This window comes from Martes martes, assembly GCF_963455335.1.
Source record: "Martes martes genome assembly, chromosome: 1".
Classification (NCBI taxonomy): Eukaryota; Metazoa; Chordata; class Mammalia; order Carnivora; family Mustelidae; genus Martes; species Martes martes.
The window spans coordinates 167,392,632-167,416,458 of NC_137888.1; the positions used below are offsets into that span (position 1 = coordinate 167,392,632).

At 46.9% G+C, this 23,827-nt stretch overlaps 1 protein-coding gene across 3 annotated transcripts in view; it reads left to right on the forward strand.

Annotated features, from left to right (window-relative positions):
* The window catches only part of SRGAP3 (SLIT-ROBO Rho GTPase activating protein 3), a gene marked incomplete at both ends in the record, with an annotated part of 247,518 nt that overhangs the window by 192,316 nt on the left and 31,375 nt on the right, over window positions 1–23,827 (forward strand). The window contains 6 exons of one of the 3 annotated variants that reach the window (XM_080817981.1): window positions 2,937–3,021; window positions 10,031–10,058; window positions 12,488–12,574; window positions 19,097–19,127; window positions 20,243–20,303; window positions 22,056–22,133. In XM_080817981.1, the coding sequence (XP_080674107.1) occupies window positions 2,937–3,021; window positions 10,031–10,058; window positions 12,488–12,574; window positions 19,097–19,127; window positions 20,243–20,303; window positions 22,056–22,133 (370 nt within the window). Of the gene's footprint in view, window positions 1–2,936; window positions 3,022–10,030; window positions 10,059–12,487; window positions 12,575–14,974; window positions 15,078–19,096; window positions 19,128–20,242; window positions 20,304–22,055; window positions 22,134–23,827 lie in introns of all 3 variants that reach the window. The other 2 variants (XM_080817980.1, XM_080817982.1) reach the window with 2 other exon arrangements.

Here is a 23,827-nt window from a genome sequence, read left to right on the forward strand (position 1 = left end):
TGGCTCTCACACCCTAAAGTTTGTCAAATAAAAAAAACTGGGAGGTATGCCAGGGCCAAAGCCAAAGATGGAGTTGTTTAAAACATGCCATGGCTGATATTGACCTACTAATCAGCACTTTTAGATTTGGTCATTTAACTAGTCACAAATCCACCTAGTTCTGACACCAGTTCCATCTTGTGCTAGGCTTTGTCGAATCCCTTATTGAAAACACGGATAGTATTTCCTCAAGCATCACTCCTTGACTTTGTTGTTTTCAAGAAAAAAAATGAAGCTGGTCTTAGTGAGTCAGCCCATGCCAGTTTCTGGGCTTCAGCACTTCCCCTGAGGACCTACTGTGTGTACAAAGAGAATTCTATGGGTTACAAAGATTAAATAAGGGGTGCGTATGAATGTTAATTCCCTTTGGCAGCAGAAACAAAGAAATCTGGGTGGCAGAAGCTGAGAAGGGGGTCTGACCTGCTTGAAGTTAAAAGGCAGAATTCACCAATGTTCATGATTAAGGGTCACGGATGTTCTATTTTAATTTTAATATTTGATCTATCAATGTGGTTGGCAAGTACAATTCATGACTTGATTTTGTGACATTATTTTAGGCATTTTTGAGGGCATAATATTCCTTTTAATGCAAACATCAGTACAATTTGATGGTATTCTTTCAATCATGGATCACATATGAAGCCCAGATGAAGCTTGGAAAAAGTAGGCAGAATTCACAGGCCCCAGAACCCTGGGGTATAATTTCCGCTAACCAGTGAATAACCCACTAAGGTATGAATTATGTGTTTAGGATTATAACTTCAGCTACCAGGGGCAGCAGGGCATGATGGGGAAAACTACTCAGAACTCAGCTCTGCTTCTTATGGCGAATTGTTAAACATGGGATAAGAGCAGAGGGTGTCAGTCCCAGAAGCATCCAGAGAGAGCCTGGGGGTCGCAGAGAAGAGTTATCAAACTGAAGTATGCATTCGAATCATGTAGGAGGCTTGTTAAAAATGTAGGTTCCCAGCATACTTCTTGCCCCGAGGTGGGCCCTGGAAATTTGAACACCTCTGAGCCTTTGTGGTGTCTTCTTCAGGTATAAAATTAGGAGTTAGACTCATGGGGTTCTTGAGCAGGAATCTGCATTTTGACACTCTTCCCAGCCGGGTAGAAAGCCACTGCCCTGCACCACACTTGAAGAAATGCTGCTGTCACTTTACCCTGAGCAGGGCAGGGAGTCATCTGCTCAAGGTGCTACACTAAGCGGCCACAGCTCTGAACTTCTGTCTCCTTTTGGCTAAATGGGAATGACGGTGCCCCTCACCTTTGCTATCCAGGATGGGGATGACAACCAAAGGTACAAGCCTGAAAACTGCCGAGTGCTCAATGGGGAGTGGTTCTTAGTAACCGGAAGACAAGGTCCGAGGAACCAAGAAGGACCCTGGCTGAGGAGAGAGGATGCCACCATCTCCTGCCAGCCCCACCGTTCCAGAAACCTACCAAGTTGGGGCCAGGGTGGGGTGACCCCAGTCTTATCTGAGCACATGTCAGCCCCCACACTTTGGGCTTTTACCCTACACCTGTCTTCAGGGAGATGATGCAGATCTTCCAGATGCTTCTTTATATGTTAGGGTGACCCAAGCTGCTGTGGTTCACTCGTTTGCTCCTCCACACCCCCTTTCTGAGCATCCTGGCTGGGGCAGTAAAGTGGATTTCTTTGTGAGAAACTAGCTGGAAGCTCTGGGGCAGTCATCCCATCCTGTGCCTTCATTTTCAGGCATTTGCAATTGCCTTTCCAACTGCTGAGAACGCTCTATCCCTCATGTGCACGTGTGTACCCACACAGCCCCTTCCGCACCTCCTTCGGGGCTGGGTTCATAGGGCAGCTTTGCCATGAGGTCCGCCCTAACTCATAGTCCCCCATACCTGCCTTTTTCTTATCCACGGCATTCACCAGTAGCAGGCTAATTGTGTATCTTGCTTTCTTTATTAGCTTATTGCCTCTCTTCCCTCTCTTCTGTGTCAGCCCCCACGAAGTTTCTCAGCACTGGCTCTATGCCAGGCCCAGTGGTAGGCACTCGGGAGCCAAAATCCAACTGGGTGTGGACCCCACTGACAGCGGCTCATAGTCTGGCAAAGACATGCCCCAGCAGAGGGGGCTCCGGGCCTGGGTTTGGGTGATACAGGATGGGCCAATGAAAGCCGGTACTTGTGTAGAGAGAGGGATGGCTGAGGCCCAGCTGCATTTGGGTGCAGGCGGGATGTGTTTCTGTTCTGTGGCTCTTGTCCCTCTGTTCTGCTCTGAAGTGTGTTGTGCTTGACAAGGCCCCTGAATGAGAGGCAGCCTGGGGGTCCCAGGGACCCTGGGCAGATCAGTTCCCTATGCCAGCCTCCCCTGTCTCCTCTTTAAAAAGAAGAAAATTGTGTCCCCTAATGCAGTCCAGGTTATTTTAACAGGAATGTCTTTAGGGGCCTGCTGAGCCCCTCCTCCTTCAGAGTGGGGCCAGATGAGAGAAAGGCTCGTTAGGAGGCTCCTCTGTGACAGATCTGATGAAACGCCTCAGCTGCCTGCCCCCAGACGCGGTTCCCATTTTTATTGCTTATGGCCCAGAAGCATAGCGGAGCCTGAAGACTAAAGAAGCTGTCTGCTAGGGACCCCCCACTCTCCTCACCTGACAAAAGCTCCTTTCACTGCTCACACTGCCCCGAGCTTTCTTTGTGTTCCCCGAACTGGCCTAAAACACGTAGGCTGGACAGCCGTGCTCCGCAGAGCTGGGGTCTGATGGAGAAGAGCAGAGGGGCATGTTAGAGGCCCCTCTTTTCCCCATGCTGGCGTCCTAGAGGGTGACCTCATCTCCTTTCGACCTCCCCGGCCCAGAGGTTGGTTCCAAGGGGCGGAGACCATGTGACTTGGCCCTGCAGTCTGTAATGCCCACATGCCTTATGTCTTACAGAAATTTAAAGAATATGTGAACGGCAGTAACCTCATCACTAAGCTACAGGCCAAGCATGACTTACTCAAGCAGACCCTGGGTGAAGGTGAGTTGGTTGGGTGGTGGAGACCTGTGAGGAGGGGTGCCTGTGTTGTTGTGGCCCCTTGAGCTGTTGCAACCTGAGACCTGGGGCACTTGGTAGAGCGAGGCCTAGTAGCAGAGCCAGCAGGCAGGATGGGGCAGGCTAGTTCAGATGCCAAAAGGGGTCTAGTCTGGTTGCAGAGAACATGGGGCAACCAGAAGTGTTAGTTTAAGTTCCAGGGAAAGGTCCGAGGCAAAGTGATGAAAGGGGTCCCCAGTAGGAAGGGAGTGGGACTCCAGGAGCACAGAGGTCCGCATTGATGCTTGTCAGCAGATGCTGTTTTCCAGGGACACTAATGGAGTGCCTGGCCAGGAGGCTAGGTCTAAAAAAGAAAAATCCATATATGGAAGGTAATGTTTGGTCCTTAAGGGATGTGGGGAGTAGGCTTAAGACTACCCAAAGGCTTTCAGTGCCAGTTGGAATAAAATCCCAGTGCTCTCATGGCACCTGAGGCCTCACATCATTTGACTTCTGCCTGTTTCCCTGAGCTCACTTGTCATTCTCTACTCCCTTACTATGCTCCAACCCCACTAAGCTCCTTTCTGCCCTTCAAAACTCATCAAGCTTATTCTGCCCCAGGGCCTTTGCATCTGCTATTCTCTCTACCTGGAATGCCCTTACCCCAGATCTCAGTATGGGTGGCTCCTTATCCTGCAGATGTCACTTCTTTAGTGAGACTCTCCTTGCCCCAACCTCAAGAAAGCACCACCTCTGTCCCAGCACACTCTGTTTGATTTTCTTCATCTCACTCATCACCATCCTATTTATTATTTATTCATTTGCTCATTATCTTTGGTCACACCCTCACCACAATGGTATCGTATCTTCAATCAGAGTAGGGACTTCCTTGTTTATTTTGTCCACCCCTTTGTCTCTAGTGCCTAGAATGGTACCTGGCTCACAGTGGGCACTCAGTTAATAGTCACTAAATGAATGTTGAATCAAAAGGTCATGAGGACATGAACTAGGCCCCAAGGTCAGAGACAGTTTGCAGCAAATCCTGGAAGCCCTGGAAACTGGTGTGAGGCTTAGCTCTGAGGAGGAGGCACTGATCTGGGGTTTCTGAAGTTGCTAGGTGCTGCTTGGAGCTCCGCATCCAGATCTATTCTTGTATTCTTTTTGGCAAGGACAATTGGCTGAATGATGTACTCTACCTAAAGAAAAAAAAGCATGGGGTCCAGGAAATAGGACACCAACATGAGAGAAATGAAGGGAATTTCCAAGGTGATGATGCCAGTAGGTCCCAAAATGACAGCTTAAAGCAGGCTTAGAGATCACCCAAGTTTTTCAGGGAAGGAGGAGTGTGGCAGATGAGAATCAGAATGGGGCATGGGGCTAACGTCCATTGGCCACTAGGGGTTTGTCACCCACAATGTGTTCTTGCCTCCCACTGGATCACTCTTATCTCCATAGGGGTTCACAGTCTAGTGGCCGTGACCTGGCCACCCAAGTCTTCCCTGATGCTGTCCAGTTGGTACCGGTCAGGTGGATAGCTGGAGTCTGCAAATGCTTGGCATTTGTGAGTCCCATGCCTTAGAGGAGACAGTGAGAAATTAAGCATTTCCCAGCCTCAAGACTCTTTTAATCTAGTGAGGTGACAATTCATGAATTCATAAAAAAATCAAAAGCGGAAACGTTAAGTCATATAGAAACACTGGTTGAATTGCCATGTGAACAGTACAGACTGTAAGGGTCTGAGCCAGGAGAGGAAGGGATCACCATGAGCCCAGAAGAGCCAGAAAGGCTTCAAGAAAGATGAGTAACTATGGTTTGGAGGAATAACCAGGGTTTTGAAACCAGTATCTGTTGAATTTTTTCAATCAATTTTGTTGACATGTAAATTACATATAATAAAATCTACTCATTTTGCATGGAAGTCAGTTTTGACAAATATATACACCCAGATCAGAATATAGAACAGTTCCGTCACCCCAAAAGCTCCTCTGTATCCCTTTGCAGTTAATTCTCCCTCCTCTACCCCAAGCAACCACTCATCTGACTTTTATCAGCAGAGAGGAGTTTTGTGACTTCTAGCTTCTGGGGAACTTCTGGGAGTGATGGAAGTCTGTATCCTGATTTGGGTGCTGGTTGGACACGGGTATATATATTTGTCAAAACTCATTGACTCATACGGGTGGGGAGGAGTGAGTTGCAATGAGCTTTTTCTTCTTTTTCCCTGACATCCCTCTCCATTTTGCCCATCCTGACATTTCCACATTGGGCCGGGTGAGTGGGGCTGCAGAAGAGTAGGGCAGTGAAGGGGGCACTAAAGTAATACGAATGGAAGAAAAGGGAAGAGCCAGAAAGTCCTAGAGAGGAGCTCAGATGGGGACGGGGCAGCTCCCACAACTGGCATTGAAGAGGAGGATTGCTTTTATGGCCCCCGGAGCCTGTTAGCCTGTTTATCAGAGCCACGCACCAAAAGGCACATCCATATTAGTTGGTGGCTACTTGTACTTTGAAAATCAAGTCCCCTGGATTTAGAAAACCAGATGTTCTTTTTAAAAATAAGATCCCAGGACACCTGGGTGGCTTAGTTGGTTAAGCGTCTACCTTAGGCTCAGGTCACGATCTCAGGGTCCTGGGATGGAGCCCCATGTTGGTCTCCCTGCTCAGTGGGGAGCCTACTTTTCCCTCTACCTCTCCACCCTGCTTGGGCTATCTCTCTCTCTCTCTCTCGGATAAAGAAATAAAATCTTAAAAGAAAAAAAAAAAAAAAAGATAAGATCCCAGACGAGAAAGTGCTCCTCTCCAGCTTACTCTTGTGTGCTATCTGATGCAACCTTTTCTTCCTGCCCTTGCCTGAATGGCTTGAATAAAATAATAATAAAAATTAGCTTGGGTTGGCATAACTCCTGACCAACTTGGTTTTCCAAGTTTCTTTAGCCTTCACCTACACCTTGCTCTGAGATGTGATTTACCAGTCCTCCTTCTGAGTTTTAGACTGAATAGCAATGAAAAACTGCAGGAAAATATAGCTTCTGAATATAAGGGCTGCTAAGAGCGAGCCATCAAGAAGAATCTCCAGAGTCCTGTTCTCTAGTAACCCAGCCGTGGAAAAGCCCATTGTGCTTCTTTTGAAAACTGGGATGGGCCTTGTTAGACTGGTCAGTTCTGGAGAGGTTTGGGTTTTTTTTAAAAAATAGACTTTATTTTAGGGGTGCCTATGTGGCTCATTCGGTTGAGCATCTGACTCTTGGTTTCAGTTTAGGACATGATCTCAGGGTCGTGAGATCAAGCCCCACATCAGGATCCACACTTGGTGTGGAGTCTGCTTGGGATTCTGTCTCTCTATGGCCCTCTGCTCCTCCCCCCACACACTCTCTCTATCTCTCACTCTTTCGTAAATAAATAAATAAAACAAATAAAATCTTTAAAAAATAAATAAATGGAATAAAATAGATTTTGTTTCAGAATAGTGTTAGATTTACGGAAAGGTTGCAAGATGGTACCGTTAGTTCCCATAGACTCCACATCCAGTATTTCCTGTTACTGACATCAGTGAATATGGTGTATTTGTCACAAGTAATGAACACTGGTATATTGTTTTTTCTAAAGTTAATAAATTACCAAATTACTGAAAAGAACTGCAGCTGAGACCAAATCTTGAGTCACATTTGTATCCCCACTGCCTGATACAGGTAGATGTGGATTCTTAGGGCGCTGGGTGAAAGGGGAAAATGCACACTGACTTAGATGGGTCAAGTCCTTGCCCACTGGACAACAAGCATGAAAAATTTGCACAGGCCAAAACAACCTCAAAATCTCAGCTCCTTCATTCTTCTGAGGGTCAGTGGATGATTCACCACTACCTGGATATATGGACTCTTCCATCCAGTAGAAAACTCATCCAAGAGTGGGCTGGGGTGGGGTTATACCAGCATCAGTGGCCTTTTTATGTCCTCAGAGGGCTATTTTGTATTGGGAGGGACACTGAAAATTTTGGAAACAGGTGAGAAATACGGGGCCAAGCAGAATATTTTGATTGAGAAAATGCAAGTTTTTTTTTTTTTTTTAAATGAAGTGTCTGGTGTAATCCATTCCTCTCAAGCACTCTTTTGACAGGATAGCTCAAAGAAGCCACAAGTTAGAGGAAACACAAGCACTCGCTTGGAAGCAAATTTTGTTAACATGATCGATCCCAGACACACAAGTCAAAAGCTTCTAGGTGTCTTGCGAATGGGCATTCCTTGTTGTAAATGTCACTGGCACATCTTGGGAACAAGAACACACCCCTATATGCCCTTGGCTGTGGCTGTGCTATTTTATTGGCCAGAGGATTCTTAGTTTATCATCATGTCTGAGTCTTAGCTCTCTGACCTTTTTACTGCTCCGGGTAGTCTGTAAGCTCTAGGGTTTATACCCTAGATACGGGTGGCTTTTCAATTCACTGTAGCACCTCAAGAATGAATAGTATATTATCCATAAAAGGGATGGGACATAACCGTTTCGGACCAAGATTTAGTGGCACATTATGGAACCAGTGTCTGCCAGGTCCAGACAGTCTGACCTTCTGAAAATGACTGAGCCACTAACTATAAAATATACTTTTAAAGATCCCAACAGGTCTCAGAAGGTAAAGAGTAGAAAATTTTTGATTTCTGAGTTAACACAAAAAATTTATATATACTATTTTATGAGTTTTTATGTTGTCAGACATCAAAATGATATTTTTCATGTATTAAGTTAAACACAGTATGTTATTAAAATTAATCTCACCTATTTCTCTTCACTTTTTGTAACATGGCTGCTAGAAATTGTGGCTTCCATTACAATTCTATTGGGTGGCCCTGGCCTAGATGTTCTCTGCCGCATCACAATTGGAATGAAGTACTGAGTCGTGCTGTGTGGGTGAACCTCAAAAGCATACGCTAAATGAAATAAGCCAAATGCAAAAGACTGTGTATTACATGATTCCATTTTTATAAAGTGTCCAGAATAAGCAAATCCATAGACACAGAGAATAGATGAGTAGTTGCCATAGGCTGGAGATGGGAAGGGGGAGCCACTGTGAGTTGGCACCAGGGCTCTTTTTCGTGTGAAGGAAATATTCTAAAATTGAATGGTTGTGACGGTTGCACAACTTTTGACTATTTACTAAATAACTGAATCATACATTTCAAATAGGTGAATTTTATTCTCGGTAAATTATGCTTTAACAAAGCTGTTAAAAATAGAAAAGAAAGGGGCGGTGCCTGGGTGGCTCAGTGGGTTAAGCCTCTGCCTTCGGCTCAGGTCATGATCTCAGGGTCCTGAGATCGAGTCCCGCTTCGGGCTCTCTGCTCGGTGGGGAGCCTGCTTCCCCCTCTCTCTCTGCCTGCCTCTCTGCCTACTTGTGATCTCTGTCTGTCAAATAAATAAATAAAATCCTTAAAAAAAATAGAAGAGAAAGGCAGCGGCAAGGAGTCTGGAATTCTGAGGAAATGGAAGATGTGGAGATAAGATTAGGGAGTCTTTGGTAAGCACTTCGGTCATGGTCAGGCAGAGAGGGTGTATAGAAAGAGATCCGGGTACATCTTCTGGGGACATCCTATCATTTAGAGGTCAGAGGTTGGGCAGATGAGGAGACAGCAAGAGAAACTGAGAAACAGCCTGTAGGGCAGGAGGGACCCTTGGCAAGTGTGGAGTCATGAAAATCAAGGAGAAAGCGTTATAAGAAGAGAGTGATTCACTGAGTTGTTGATGCTGAGAAGTCAGATAAAAGCAGCGAAGACGGTGAATTCATCCACACGGAGCCGGCAGTCCCTGTGGATGGTGAGGTCAGAAGCCAACCTCTGTGGGGTGAGCGGGGGAAGCAAGAGTCCTTCCTAGACAGCTCCTTCCACAAGCTTTGCTGTAAAGGAAAGAAATGGGTATGGAGTTAGAGGCAGAAAGGGGGCCCAGGGGAGGTTTCGAAGCTAGATGATACATATCCAAAACATGTTTATATGCGGATGGAAATGATCCAGAAGAAAGGACATTGGTCATGTTTGGGGTGGTGGGGGGCACTTGCAATAAAAGCACCTGAGAAGGGTAGAGGGGGCTGGAACCCTGAGTATGAGGTCTGGGCTTGACAGAATCGGGATGCTTCTCCAGGATACTGGAGAGGAGAGGAGGTGGAGAGTGAATGGGCAGGCACAGGTGGGTGGGTGAGTCTTACTCAAGACCTGTCTTACTGATTTTCTTCTCTAGTGAAGGAAGCAAGATGGTCTTCAGCTAAGAGTGAAGACAGGAGGGGTCAGGGTAAGGGTGTAGCTGGGTTAAGGAACAACAAGAGGTATCTTATATCTGTTGCTCTTTGGGGCCAAATATATGACAGGTGCTCAATCAACCTTTTTTTTTTTTAAGATTTTATTTATTCATTTGAGAGAGAGAGAGTGAGAGAGTACACAAGCAGAGGGGTAGCAGAAAAGGGAGATGCAGACTTCCTGCTGAGCAGGGAGCCTGCCGAGAGACTCAATCCCAGGACCCTGAGGTTATGACCTGAGCCAAAGGTAGATGCTTAACCAACTGAGCCATCCAGCCACCTCATCAACCAACCTTTGTTGATATAAAACGGTGCCTGAGTTCTTAAGTTTTAGCACGCACAGAAGGGATCACCTGTGGTGCTTGTTAAAATCCAGATTCCTGTGTGAGCCCAGAGATTCTGATCCAAAAGGCCCATGGGAAAGCCCCCAAATCTGCACTTTTAATAAGGCCCCCCAGAAGATTCTGATGCAAGTGGTCAGCAGGCTGCAGTCTGAAAATCACTGAAAAAAAAATACACGCGAGCAATACAAAATGAAATTTATGTGAACATAACCGTACAGCTAGGAGGCCCTGGGGATTTAATAAGACTCAGTTCTTTCCAGCAGACCGTTACTTAGGTAAAATTCTATTTCCCATTTCACAAATAATTAAGTTCACTTGTTTCTTGTTTTTAGAAAAAGATGAATGTTTGCTGGTTAAAAAAAAACAAAAACAATTAAACATCAGTGTATACTTTTCTTTCCAGGAGAGAGAGCAGAATGTGGCACAACCAGGTAAGAGTTGGGGATCTTGTTTTTTGGCACCTGCTGCCTGAGGTGGGGAGCGGGAGGGGCTGGGAATTGCAGGAGAGGTGGGAAGGTGGGAAGGCAGATGCTGCTGAGAGCTTGGAGAAGCTGGGCTGTTTCTAGAGCAGGATAGCTCTTCACCAGTGTCTCGGGGGGATGGTGTGGCTGTGCTGAGAGAGGCTGGCTGTTCTGCTTGTCCTAGCATCATGCTGGTGAAGCCATGCCCCCTACGGGTCTGTGATGGGGAGGGTGCCTTTCCACAAGCTGCTGTGGAAAAGTGGGGTGTGTTCTGTTGGCGCTGTCCAACTGGTGGGACAGTAATATATATAGCATAGTGGCTGAGGACAACCAGTAGAGGCCAGAAGCTGTGGGATAACTGTTGACCTGTCTCCCCATCTGTTCTTTGGCTGCTGAGCAAACTGCCCTCCCCAGGCAGAGGGCCCAACCTCGGGTCCCCATTTGCCAGGTCTTTGGGTTTGGCTCGTATGGCACACGTCTGGGCATATGCATGCGCATAGCCACGCAAGCGCGTACAGATGCCCCTACTGCCCACACCCTGGCTTCAGACCTCCTGGGCACTTGGATGGACTGATTGGGGAGTCCCTTGCTGAGAAAGTAACAAATGGGCAACTTCTGCTTTCTCTCCAGCTTGCTCAACATTACCTTTTGCGCTTTTCCCTGAGCAGACCAGAGCCAGTGAACACTTTCCACTCATCAGGTGGTAGCTGAAGGGTTGACCTTCAGCGAGTGGACCTTTCATCTACTTTCAGAGTATTGAGGTCTCAAAGCAGCACCTTTGCTGACCAGGTTGTTCCTTAGAACCCATCTCTTTCCTTTCAAGTTCCCAGCAAATAGTTACCCCACTGCCCAACACGAATCGAGCCAGTGGCCCAGAATCCTGGAAAGCTGTTCTACTTGGCAAAAGGGAAGATGAACCCTCAACTCCCTCCTGTCCATCTGGAAGAGAGTTGGCTGGGAAGAGGCTTGGAAGGCTCTGAGGTTTTCACTTTGCTGGGATCAAGATGGGGAGACAGAGGGCTTCCCAGAAGTTGAGCTGTGCAGCTGTTCCTCTGGGCCCCAGAAGTCTGGGAATATCAGGGTGATTCATAATGCCAGGCGAGGACCTTCCAGCAAAGGGTCAGCAGATGTGCAGGGTCCCTTTCTAAAAACCTTCCAGAAACAAACTCATTTATTTATTTATTTAGATTCTCTGGCAAGAAGATGTTGTCATAGTCCCCAAACAACAGAAGCCACATTTTACACCAAAGTCTGCAAATAGGAAAACAGATGGGGGACAAATTGAGCCATCCCTCACTTCCTCCGAATTCCTAGAACTCATGCAGAGGAAGATGGTTCCAGCAGATTGCGGGAGAGATCTGTAATCGAACCCTTGGCCAGGTCCCAGGGTCTAACTCAGAGAAAAGTTGAGGGTTTTTTTTTTTTCTTTTAATTTTTAAATAAAGCCATCTGAGATGTGGTCTTCCACACCCTCTTTGACCTAGGGCCTGGGAAATGCAAGCTGTGACTACAGACCTCCCACTTAGACATACTGCACTAAACTGCAAACCCAGCCATCTGTACTCTGGCCTTTGGCCAAGGTCAGAGGCAACTTTGTTAGCAAACTAAAAGCTTCCCCTTTCTTCCAAAACTCATTTAAAATTTGTGTGTAATGCGCTGCCAACTTGAAGTGCTTTTTAATTTAATCCTAAAGGCCCCGGGTGAGATGTTTCTATGCCATGGCTCTCTGTATCTTCCATGGTTTCCTGCCCAAAGTTAGTGTCATTTTGGATGATCCTTTGAGCAGGACCCCTCAGCCAAGTTGCTGCTGGCCTTGTGTAGACCAATTTTTGCACATGGGCTGCAACACGGTGCATTTTTTTCTCACTTTTCAGAACCCGATCTTAGAATAATGCTAGTTCATAACCCTGTAACAAGGTGGTCTGGATGCAATAAGGCACTTGAAAAGTGCATGATAGATGGGGAGCAAGATGCAAACATAAGGTCTGATTGTGATTTTTCTAGCTATAGACTGGCTTCCCTAACCTAGGTCGGCTCGTCCCTGTGGTCGGGATTAGCGATGAAAACACATGAGATTTCTTGTCTAAACAGATGGAACCTTATACATACCCACGCACAGCTTCCAAGGGCCCAACTGCCTCTGAACTACAATATTGCCACCATTTTGGATATCGACACCCACATCTATGGGGTTATAACATTTTCGTCACCATTCTTTTGGTCACAGAATAATTTCGAGGCCAATTCTTACGTTGCCAACGTATGTAAATTTTCATCTTGGTTGAAAGGCAGAAAGGGGACATTGGTCTCTGGTTTCTCTCTCTTCCTCTCCGTGGCTTTCTCTGTTCCTGTTTTCCCTGCCTTTCTCTTTCTTTCCTTTTTGCTCTGCAACTGAGCAGCAGAAGAGATGGAAGGCTTAGGCTGCCCCACTTTCCTTGGCTGAGCTGCCCCCCTGCTCCCCACTTTGTGCCCCACCCAGCACTTCAGTAAGTCAAAATCGATTTGATGTCATGCAAAGTTGGGATAGCTACGTTTCCTTGTCAGAGATTTCTGGTCAGTACCCAGAACATGACACAAAGAAAGAAATCCCAGTGTGATCTGAGCAGTTCTTGGCTTTCTGGATTGGGCGGGAGAAATGGGAAAAGTATCCTTTCCCCCCTTCATTCCATTTTAGAAACGTCAAGAAAAAAACTCCGTAAGACTTACTTTAAGAAAACCCTCCGGCTGGGTGTCCAGCCCCTGCGTTAAGAATCTCTACTTTTGCTGGCCGTGGGAGTTTAATAGATAATTTAAAGCAACTGCTAGATGTTCGGTGATAAAAATCAACTTCCCAATTTCACACTCACACCAGAATCTTGAAGAGGAAGAGCTGAATTCAGTTCTTAGCTTCAATCACGTATTATTTGTGAGACGCTTGGAAAGTTTCTTCATCTCTCATGGGCTCATTTGCCTTATGTTTCAAGTGGATTTAATCAGTCTTGCCTACCTCACAGGGTTGTTGTGAGGGTATCCTACAGTGTGAGATGAAGAAACCATCTGAGAACGTTCACAAATAGAAACCCCAAACACTAGGGAAGCAACGGGGCGCAGTTGCTATCCTCGAGTTATTCCTAATCCCAAGATTGAAGCCTGTGGCCTCGAGTCACAGTTTTTTTACTCTCTCTTTCGGCATTTGGAAACTCAAAAGCAGATCCACTGTAAGAAGTACCACCCCCACGTACCCACATCCTCAAAAAATCGGTAACTGATGAAAAAGAAATGACATGGACTTAGCTAACCAAATTGACATAGATCCAAAATGGGCTCAAAATAGTCTTGCCTGTTGTTTCTTTTTAAAATTTTGGTCTGTGCTATTATTTTGGTTCCAATGTTTGGGTGGCATGATACTTGGATTCAGCTGTGTCTTTGCCCATGCATGTCCTGGAGCTAGCAGCATTTGCTCAGTACTCAAACATGTAGGAGAAGCTCAGGAGGTTTCCCTAGATGGCTGGGCCACTGAAGAGGACGGGCACGACCAGGCCACTGAGCAGAGAGGCAGCATGAATCTCTTTCACCTCGATTGGCTCCACAATCCATAAGATTTCTTGCCCATTCACAGAAATCAACCAAGACTTGGGGGACCAGGTCTTTGCTTGTCATGTGTGGACATTACCTGTGCCAGGCTGGGTCCCCACTTGTTGCTCCCCAAATTGTGAACCAAGCCATTTGAAAATGAACTGCCTCTCTCAGTTAGGGGCCCTCCTCCTAACCTCAGAAAGCCCTTTGCCCTGGAAGGCTGGTGGCATTGAGTCAGGCCAACTTGGGTGGCGAAAGATGAGCAAATAAGCCAACACAGGTATATGCATGGTGAGCAACTCTGGAAACTGGTCTGGTGTTTGTGGCTGTTTCACTGTTTCTGGTGAACTGTGGTATGGTTTCCCCTCCCTGGAGCCAAGAGTGGAGCACAGGGAATGGAGACCCTAAAGTAAAGCAAGACACTTTCAACCTGACCCAACAGGTCCTCTGCTGGCAAGGGTTAATGGGATGGAATGAATCCTTGGCTGGAAATGAACAAGTGCCCTAAGGCTCTGTGACTGGCCTGGTGTGAAAAATCTTGGTGCCAACGAGGCCTGAGTTTGGGGCCTGGCTCTGCCAGTTCCCCTCTTTAGGCCTCAGTTTCTGCCTCTGTGAAATGGAGCTGTCTGAACAGGGTTGAGCTAACGTTAAGTGTGATAATGGATTTGAAAGTGCTTTAATCAAAAGTGTACTTGACTAAAGCATAGGATATAATCATTACCCTGGGTTACCCCGGGACCCCAAAAAAGCTGTAGCCTCCCTCCAGGCATCAGTTTCTTCATCTCTAAAATGAGAGGAATAATTGCCTGGCTCTTAGATCAATGCAATAAAGATTAGTCAAGTGCATTTGAAATGCCAAGAGGCATTAGAAAGATCAGTGCCCTGGTAAATTGGGAGTTGAGACTTGGTGATGAATTTAAGCCAAATTAATGAAAATTAACCCTTCCAATCATCAATGAAGGTCTCTTGCTTTCTCAGGCTACAGATTACATCTCTCTCCCCTGCTTCCTCCTCCATCTGGTCAGCTTTGCAGGATGACAGCCTCTGATTGGAGTTGCAATGGTTTCCTGGCTACATACTATTTCTCCCCTGTGATCTAGAATACATTTGTGTTATATGAGCATTGCTCCTGCCTGACATTGTGGGTAAATTAAGATCCCCTTAAACATCCAAAGGCCTTCAGATGGAGCATTGGACACCAATGTGCTGGGGTTCAAGTGTTTCCATTTGCATTTTGTGTTCTCCTCCAGTCACGGGTTTTAAGAGCATCTTTCCCAGTTGTATGTTTGCAATCGTTGCTTTCTTGTTTTCTTTTGTTCCATTTTCCCTAGGCCCCCCTGTCTTCCCCCTAAACCACAGAAAATGAGGAGACCTAGGCCTCTCTCAGTGTGTAGCCATAAACTATTTAACGGCTGTATGGAAGCGTTTATTAAGGTACTTGCTGGGGAGCTACGGAGTCCGCGAATGCGCCCAATGTAATGGCAGCCTTCCTCCACCTCTTCCCTTTGGCCCACAGCCCTGCCCTGACCAGCCAGAACTTTCACTCGTGCCCTGGGCCTGGCCCTGGGGCGAGCTAGTTCCTCAGGCAGCTTACTCTTATCTTTAGTAAGGGCTTCGAAGCAGAGCTGCTTTTGTCTCTGACCAGTTGATTCTAAGTGCTTTCCCTGGTTAAGATCCTGATGAAGCCCATGAAGTCCAAGCAAGGTTGAAATGCCAGCACCACGGTAGCCCCTGCCGGCCATGCTCTTCTGCTTCAGGAACTGCAGTCCTAGCGAGCCCCAGGGACAGTTCGGGAAACCACCTTACGTTGCTTCGCATCCACGCCTCCCAAGAGGTGGTTAGCTGGAAGAAACACAAAGAAAATCCCTGTGGGTAACTGTGTTTTTATACAAGTAATTTTCTTTTTTTGGGGGGGGGGGTTGAGAATATACAGAGAAAGGAAACACATAAAATTTTTGAGAGAAAACTCTCCCACCTTGTTTTGCATCTTGAGGTAATCCCTTTAGAATTCCAGATGCATCCCGTACCTCCTAAATTAATAATGAAAATGTCTGAGCCCAGTGAGTTTGTCTTTTTCTTGCCTCCTAGAGGCAAAGGGCACAGGGATCAAGGCATCCCAGAGAGAATGAGTGACTCAAGGTAACTGAAGCTGGCCAGAGAGGTGAAAGGGGCAGCAGGTGGGGGAGATGCTTGAGGAACATGAGCTAGGGGGAGCAGGGGAAAGGGCCCCTGCCAGTTATTTGAGAACCCTCCATTGTCCAGTGGAGAGACTTTCTGCGGAAAAAGAAGATTGGTGTCAGTCAGGAGAAATGTAAATGTTCTCGGGCTTTGCTGGTAATTTTGGAGCCATGGAGGCTGCCCCTGCTCAGGTACTCCATCCTCCGTCCTGACATGCTGTTCGTGGGACTCCCGGGATGGAGTTCAGCAGGGGAGGGGGCATGTGTGTGCAGCAGGCAGACATGGAACTAGGTAGGCAGAGCCAGCAGCCTGGGTCTCACAGCTGTCTCTGCCAGTGGGCTGAGTTCTAAGGAAGGGACAGTAGGGGATGGGGACGGAGGAACAGTAGGGCACCAATGGGGACTGTCTAGGGGCAGGGAACAGCACGGGCTGCTTCAGGCTACCTCAGAGGAAAGAGCCATGGAAGATCCCAAAAGGAAGGGTGCCACTGGGTCCATCAGGAAAGAGGTACTGTTTGGAGGGAAGCCTGAGTGAACAGTTTGCCATCTAATAGGTCATGGGAAAATGTGTCAAGAGTCCTTCTTTCTTTATCCTCCCTCCTGTCTTCACCAAGACTTCATCTCATTCACCCTTGCCCTTGGAAAAGCTGCTCTCCATAGCCAGGATGGGACTGAAGGACACATAAGCTATTCTCTGCACCCTCAGGGAGCGTATGGTGCCGCCCAGGAAGTTTTCAGCAGGGAAAGCTGAAAGGTTAGGTGATTCAGGAAGAGCCGTCTGTGAATGACCCCATGGAATCCAGTGCTGTGAGAGCTCAGAGCATGAAGAGCCATGACCCTAGAGCGCACGAGGCTTCCGGCGGGTGGGTACGGACAAAGTGGAGAGGAGCGGGGTGGGAATCCCTGAAAGAAGGAACACAATGAATGAAAGCTCTGAGACAGGCATGCCTACGCGAGTTTGCTCAGCTCTTTGAAAATGGATGACCAGTCCGGGCACTTGGAAGGAACTGACTCATCTAACAGGACATGAGAATTAGGTCTTCTGTTTAATGAAATAGTCTTTTAATAGAGAGCTGCTACACAAAATGTATGACTGTTAGACCATCTGACTCTATCCCTTGTGATAAACACATCAGAACTTCAACTACATGTTTGCCCCTTGGAGGAGGTAGTCACCTTGGGAAGCCACATTCTTACTCTAAATACATCATTTGGTGCCATTGTTCACTTTTCTTTGGAGCCTGTAGCATGGCCTTGGTCGGTGGTGCCAAAATTTCATATTAGAATGGACGGTCTGGCCATTGGAAGGAAAAGTGTTTTCAATTCAGCTTTGCAACGTCGCTGAAGGCACAAAATGGCAAGAGGCATGGGCTAGAGTGGGGCTGGGTGACTGGCTCTGAAAAGCCACTTAGCATGGGTCATGTGGTGGAATAAGTCCTCGAGGGACTAGTTCAAAAAATAAACACACTCATGTGACTAAAAAAAAAAGTATACTTGTTCAACACGATTGCATTTCTTCATAGTCGAACTATACATTTACTACATTTACTACATTATTATTTTTTTACTACATTATTATTTATTTACTACATTATTATTATTATTACTACATTTACTACATACTGTCAGGCAGGTAGCAAACGCTTCCATGTGCCGGTGGGGGGCAGTGCAGAGACAGACTCGCAGGCAGCAGGGGCTCACCCTCAAGGACGATTAGCTTTCAGAGAATGAAAAGGCAGTTTTAATATATTCAGCCCTTCAACCTTTGTGAATGGAATTTAATTTTCTCTTATGATTTACGTGCTCTCTGGGAGAAAACTGCACGAATGAAGAACGCCCCGCTTTGAAGTGCCAAACCTGTGAAAGGTTTTTCAGTAAAAGGACATTGCTGGAACTCTGTGATGATGAGGGTATCGCGGGACAAGGCAGCATCCCCAAGTTAAGAATGATGGATACATCGATAGATTTCTGGGATCGTTGAAATTGGCCCTTTACAAAATCCTTCATTTTTCCCCCCTCTCAGACAGAAGGAAACCCAATTTTTCTCATAAATTTTGAGGCCCATTTAAATTTTATTATACATTTTGGGAGGGAGACTCCCCACCTTCTTTCTGTTGATTACCTACCTCATGACTGTGTGACGAGATCAAATGAGCTAATCTGTGCCATGTTTCCAGAGCACTCCTGGCCCAGAGTAAGCACTATGGAAATGCTGGTCATCACTGTGGTCACAAGCCTTTAGGATATTGCTCATAGAGTCCCACCTGACAGGCTGTTTGCTCAGTTCTAGGAATCAGGTAGGTTTAGCCAACATATAGTTCCGCTTGTGGAGATGCTGGGGAATGGACAGGTGACACCAGCCAAAAGGCATGCCTCCTCCACTTTCTCAGGTCAGCCTCTCAAGGAGCCCAAATGAAATAAAGCTCACACCCCAGAGCCTGGCCTGCTGCACATATGGAAGAGAGAATCCATGGAGCTTCCCTGAAAATGGATGGCTTTGTGACAGTAAAGGCTCCAGTTCTACCTACAAGACCATAAAAGCATTTTGACCCCCTACTGCCGTCCCTCCCCCAGGCTTTTCTCAGCTTTGGGGTTCCCTGAGGTATTCTCAGTGCCACTGTGAGGGTCAGGGAGTAGGAAGGAGAGCAAAGCCAATGAGTACCCAGGAAAAGCTACCCAGGGTATTTGGTCAGAAACCATGGAAGCTGTTTGAATTTGGAATCGGGTGGAGTCCTGTCAGGTTGTAGCCAGAGGACACTTAATAAACACAATCTTGGTGAAATTCACTTGGTGAAATGAGGTTTCCTGAATTGACTTGCAGGGGCAGTGTTACAGTAGATGCCTGAAGGTGTGTGTCCCTCCTTCTTGTGGGCAGCTGGGCTAACCTTAAGGTGTCTTAGGTGGGCCCTTGCCCATTGGTGAGTGAACAGACCCTGTGTTGAGGAGAAGCTAAAGGTGGGACGAGGAAGGGGCTCCATACACACAATCCCTTTGCTTGTCAAGGACTGATAGAGGCCCCTTTGCCACCTGGTGTCCAAGGCAGGCACCCGGCAGGCTGGCCAGGGGCAGGGCGCAGAGCCCGTACGAGGCCCTGAGGTGCAGGGGCAGCCCTCCCCACCGGCAGGCTGGTTGGCCGTCACCCCAGGACCGTTGCTGGCTGCCATTGCATTTCCGCGTTCACGGACTCTGAAGGATCTGCTTACTCTAACTGATCTTACTCCTGCGTAATCTTTTCTTTTTCTCCTGCTCTGCTGCCTGTTTATTTTTTGTTATCAGAGGAAGAAGAAATGCTCGAACCAGGAACCAGGTATTTACTAGAAAGGTCCGTTAGCCCCATTCAACTGGATGGAACCTGTCTTTAGTACTGACTTCTAGAGCAGGGCCCACCTTGCCTATAGCCACAGGGTCCATTTTATCCTCTCCCTGACTGTTGTTAACTAAGGAGAGGCTTCACAGGTGGGGTGTGGAGGAGCCACAAAGGCATTGAAATTCATGGGGTTTTTCTCTTACGTGAATATATTACAAGTGCCTTGTTTCCTCACCTGAGGAGGTTAGTAATTTAATTTGGCCCCTTTTAAAGAAAGTTTAAAAAAAGATTTTGTGCTCTTTAAGTGATTTGGAATAATAGCGCGATCAACCAATTATGGAATCTGAGAGAAAACTACCCGTTGCCCAGGTCTTTGTGGTTGTGGGCCTGTCTAGGAAGATGTAATTGAAAATATATTCATACCCCCTGCCCTGCCTAAGTTTAGAGCTGTGTCTTATTCAGCCTTTTTGACTAAGGTTGGCCAGTCAGTGGTCAGTGGCTGACATTAGCTGTTTCTAGAACTTCTCCTTATAACACCTTTATTGTTGAACAAAGTATCCATCTGGATGTTTAGGTTGTAACCTCAGGAGTAGACCTGGCCTTCCTTTCTCAGAGCTCAAAAGGACCCTTGGGGGCCATCCTTGCTTCCGTTAGTGCGTTCTTCTTATTTCAAGCATCAGGTACCGCAGTGCTCGAAGGAGGTCTCGATCCTGCCTTTTTATCCTTGAGCACTGGAAGCATTGGGTTGAGTGGGACAACGTGGAGGGGAAGGTGAAGCACTCTTCAAGAGCGAACTCCAGCCCTCTCCGAGCAGGGGGTTCCCTCCCCTTCCCAGATGTGCCTGCCAAGCCTTCTGAGCCCTGATTTTTTCCCAGCTAAGTAAGAAGACAGAGCATTTCTTTCCAATTATCATAGCTATGCCTTTTTCTGCACCTAGCTGAAGACCTTCTGTTTTAACTGTTTGTGGAGACTTGAGGATTAGCAGCTCTTTGCTTATTTTCCAACTAATCCAATGGTACTAATATTCTGGCTTGAGTTCATAATCTGTGTTTGCAGTGTCTTTTTCCCTGTGGTGGCTGCCGAGCCCAGTACAACTCACGACTGTTTCTCTTCAGGACTCAGGACAAGCTATCCCGCTTGTAGTCGAGAGCTGCATCCGGTACATCAATTTATACGGTAAGCGCAGTCCCAGGGCGTGTTCTCCGCTCTCTCCAGAGCAGGCGCTGGGCTGTCCTCACAGGAAGTGAGGTTTTAATCCGTCTCAGAGGATTTCCCATTACTGCCCTGCTTCCTAGAGAGAAAGCGCTTCTTGGCACAGGTGCTGTGCTGAGTGCCTTTTTGAGCCTTGTGTGTCTGGGGACGAAGGTGGTGGTGAGAAGACTGAGGAACCAGGAAAACCAAGGATCAGGGAGGGCATGGGTAGGAGGACCGTTTCAGTTCCTTCATGCCTCCCACCCCACCTCAGAGGTCTGCATTTTGAGCACTGAAGGTAGCTGGGCAGTGGATGGTCAGTTAACTGGCTCTAGTCAGTTCCAGAAAGGAAATAGAATGTCTGGGATGTGCTAACCACGGTGTCACCAGCACTGCCCTTGGGCTTCCATCTAGTCATTCATTCGCTCCTCCAAAACTTGATTTTCAGAGTGCGTAGCAAGCACTGTTCTGACAATGGGTATACGGGCATGAATAAGACAGGTAAGGTGCTGGCCCTAAGTAGCTTACGTTACCGATTAGAAGGGCAAGGAAATAAGCAGATAAAGAAATAATATGATTTCAGGTAGTGATAATGCCAAGAAACTAATGAAAAGGGGATAGAGAATGGCTAAAGGGTGGCGGGCTGTGTTCGGCTAAGGTGGTAAGTGGAAACGTCTGTGAGGCGCTGATATTTGAGTAGAAGCAGCCAGCTGTGCCTGGCAGGTGTAAGGTCTAATATGGGAAGGAAGACAAGTGTGACTGAATGGGAATATGTGGGGGGGGGGGATATAAGACACAGGAGGTAGAGATTCAAGATTGATTAGGAAAGACATAAACATGTTTTTATTGAGCACATACTATGTACAAAGCAAACTTGGACTAAAGCCTGTCATTTAGAGGTAAACACTTTCCTAAATTTTAATGTGAAGGATTGTTTTATATAGAAAAACTAAATGTGAGGGTGAAGATCACAGTCACCCCACGAATTCCCATTCAAGATGAGAGAGGCCCTTTAATTCCTTCAATTCTATAGGTTACTGTTCAGCCCTATAGATTCCGATCCTGCATTGTTACTTTATATCAGCTGTTGGGGTGTCCCCCTTGTTATGGCCTTGCAGAAGCACATAAGAAAAAGATTCCTTTTCTTTGATAATTTGATGTCCCCCAAGCTCCTTGATCCCAGGCCAGCATGCACTCTAGACTCAAGCTTTTCCTGGAAGGAAGAAGATGTCTGAATAGGCCGAGGGTGGGAATGGTCAAGTGAATGATATTGGTCATTCTTGTTCAGAATCTCTGTGGCTGTTACATTGAAATGACATTTGTAAACTCAGGCCAAGCTCCTTGGTGCCAGTGTCCCTGGCATACTTGATAGGCAAAGTGCACCTTGGCTAGATTGGAAGCTTGGTTGGGGTGGGGAGGAATAGTAAACCCAGAGAAGTCTTCTTGAATGGAATGAAATATCACTGGTCCCGTGTTGATATCAACCTCTTATGGCCTTTTCCTTCAGACCCCAACAAGAGATCACAGACACATGAAGCAGGATGGTGCAGAGTATTTTGGCCAGATGAAGTTAATTGCAAAGGCTACTTTTGGGCTTCTGTCGGGAGATCTTTACTGGGAAAGAGCCTTGTGAAGAGTGGTGGGAGAAAGAGACAAGCAATAGGGAGAATCATGTGTGCCCAGCAGTCTGATGAGCTCAAGGCATCATGGCATTTTCTGTTTGTTTGTTTCTTTTAGGACTCCAACAACAAGGGATCTTCCGAGTGCCAGGATCTCAGGTCGAAGTCAATGACATAAAAAATTCCTTTGAGAGAGGTAGGTGCAGAGTCACCATCTCAAGCTTGTGTCTAGAGGAAGCCAGGATGGGTGTTGATGTGTGTCTCAGAGCCAGCAATGTGCTGGGGCTGGCTCTTATCGCTATCTCTTTCCAGCTGCATTCGGTGCTTTCCCCTTGGTAGCTTGAAATCAGCCAAGGCAGGAGTATTTACACTGCAGAAATTGGCAAATGCCAAAGATCTTTTGTCTTTTTCCGTCTAAAGAGTTGGCTGTGAAACATTTACCAGCACAACTCTCTCTAGCGCCTGTATAGTAGTTGCTGGGAAAGAGGGCCTAGGAAAGCACATGAAATTATAATGTGAATCAAAAAGGCTGCTGCTTTTTTAAGAAAAGTTGGAAGAATACAGATAATACTGAGTGACTTTTAGAATATCTTTTTTTTTTTTAAAGATTTTTTATTTATTTATTTGACAGACAGAGATCACAAGTAGGCAGAGAGGCACGCAGAGAGAGAGGAGGAAGCAGGCTCCCTGCCGAGCAGAGAGCCCGACGCGGGGCTCGATCCCAGGACCCTGAGAGTATGACCTGAGCCGAAGGCAGAGGCTTTAACCCACTGAGCCACCCAGGCGCCCTGACTTTTAGAATATCTTAATTATTATTTTTTTAATGTAACATTTTGGCAAAAAAAAAATTGAGGACCCCAATCTGAACCCATTTTCCTGTAATATATCACATCCCAATTTACAAAGCATGTTCTTACCCCTCCTTCTACATAATCTTCCTAAGAGTTTTTTAAGGTATTTGGTTGGTCCCTGTTGGCTGTGCTCTGAGCAGGCCTCTCCCCTAGTTCTAGCTCTGGAATTCTCCCTGCTTATTACCCATCTTCCTCTGGAGGGGCTGCCTCCTGAGCAAACTCATCCCTTCACTGTTCCCCGCAGTTCCCTCTGTGGCCTAGCCCTGGAGTGGAGGAAGCACTCTGTGAGCCCCAGGCAGTCAGTGCCATGGCCCCCAGCACAGATCTCTGTGGCCCTTGGCACTCTGGCTTTGAACCGGGTTCAGGGAGCAGGATTTGACTAGATGTGGTACTTGGTAGCCTCCTAATGTCCTGCGGAGATTCTGTGTTAGAGTCTGCTCCAGGATCTTGCCGAAGGAGCAAGAGGAGCTGAAGGATCTTGGGCACTGAGAACCAGGGAGCCCCAGAATTCCCCTGCTGCAAGCTCCTCCTCATGAGTTTATTGCCATCCCAACAAGCATGCATTCACTGGGCCCTTACACTGTGCCAGAGCCTGGAAATACAATAGGAGCAAAAGATAGTCATGACTAGTAGGGAGCCAGTTTAAGCAGACAATGGAGTAAGTACTGGGTGGTATGGGAACCCCTAGCCCAGCTTGGTTGGGGTGGGGAGGAATAGTAAACCCAGAGAAGTCTTCTTGAATGGAAAAGGAAATGCCCAAGCTGAGGCTTAAGGAGTAAGAACCAAAAAAAGTAGGGAACGGTCATTCCAGGCTAAGGAAACAGCATATGCAAAGGCCAGGAAGCAAGAAGTATCTCCCATCAGCCTCCCTAATGGAAGTATTAGTCATTATTCTCTGAGCTTCTCTTGACAACACTGGACAGCCCAACCCAAAGTCTTGTTTCGTCATTTCTCCCAACTCCTTAGCACCCCTGCTGCCCTGTGTTCATTGTAAATGAACAGAACCGGGTCTGGAATCTTTGCTGGTTCCATCTTCTTG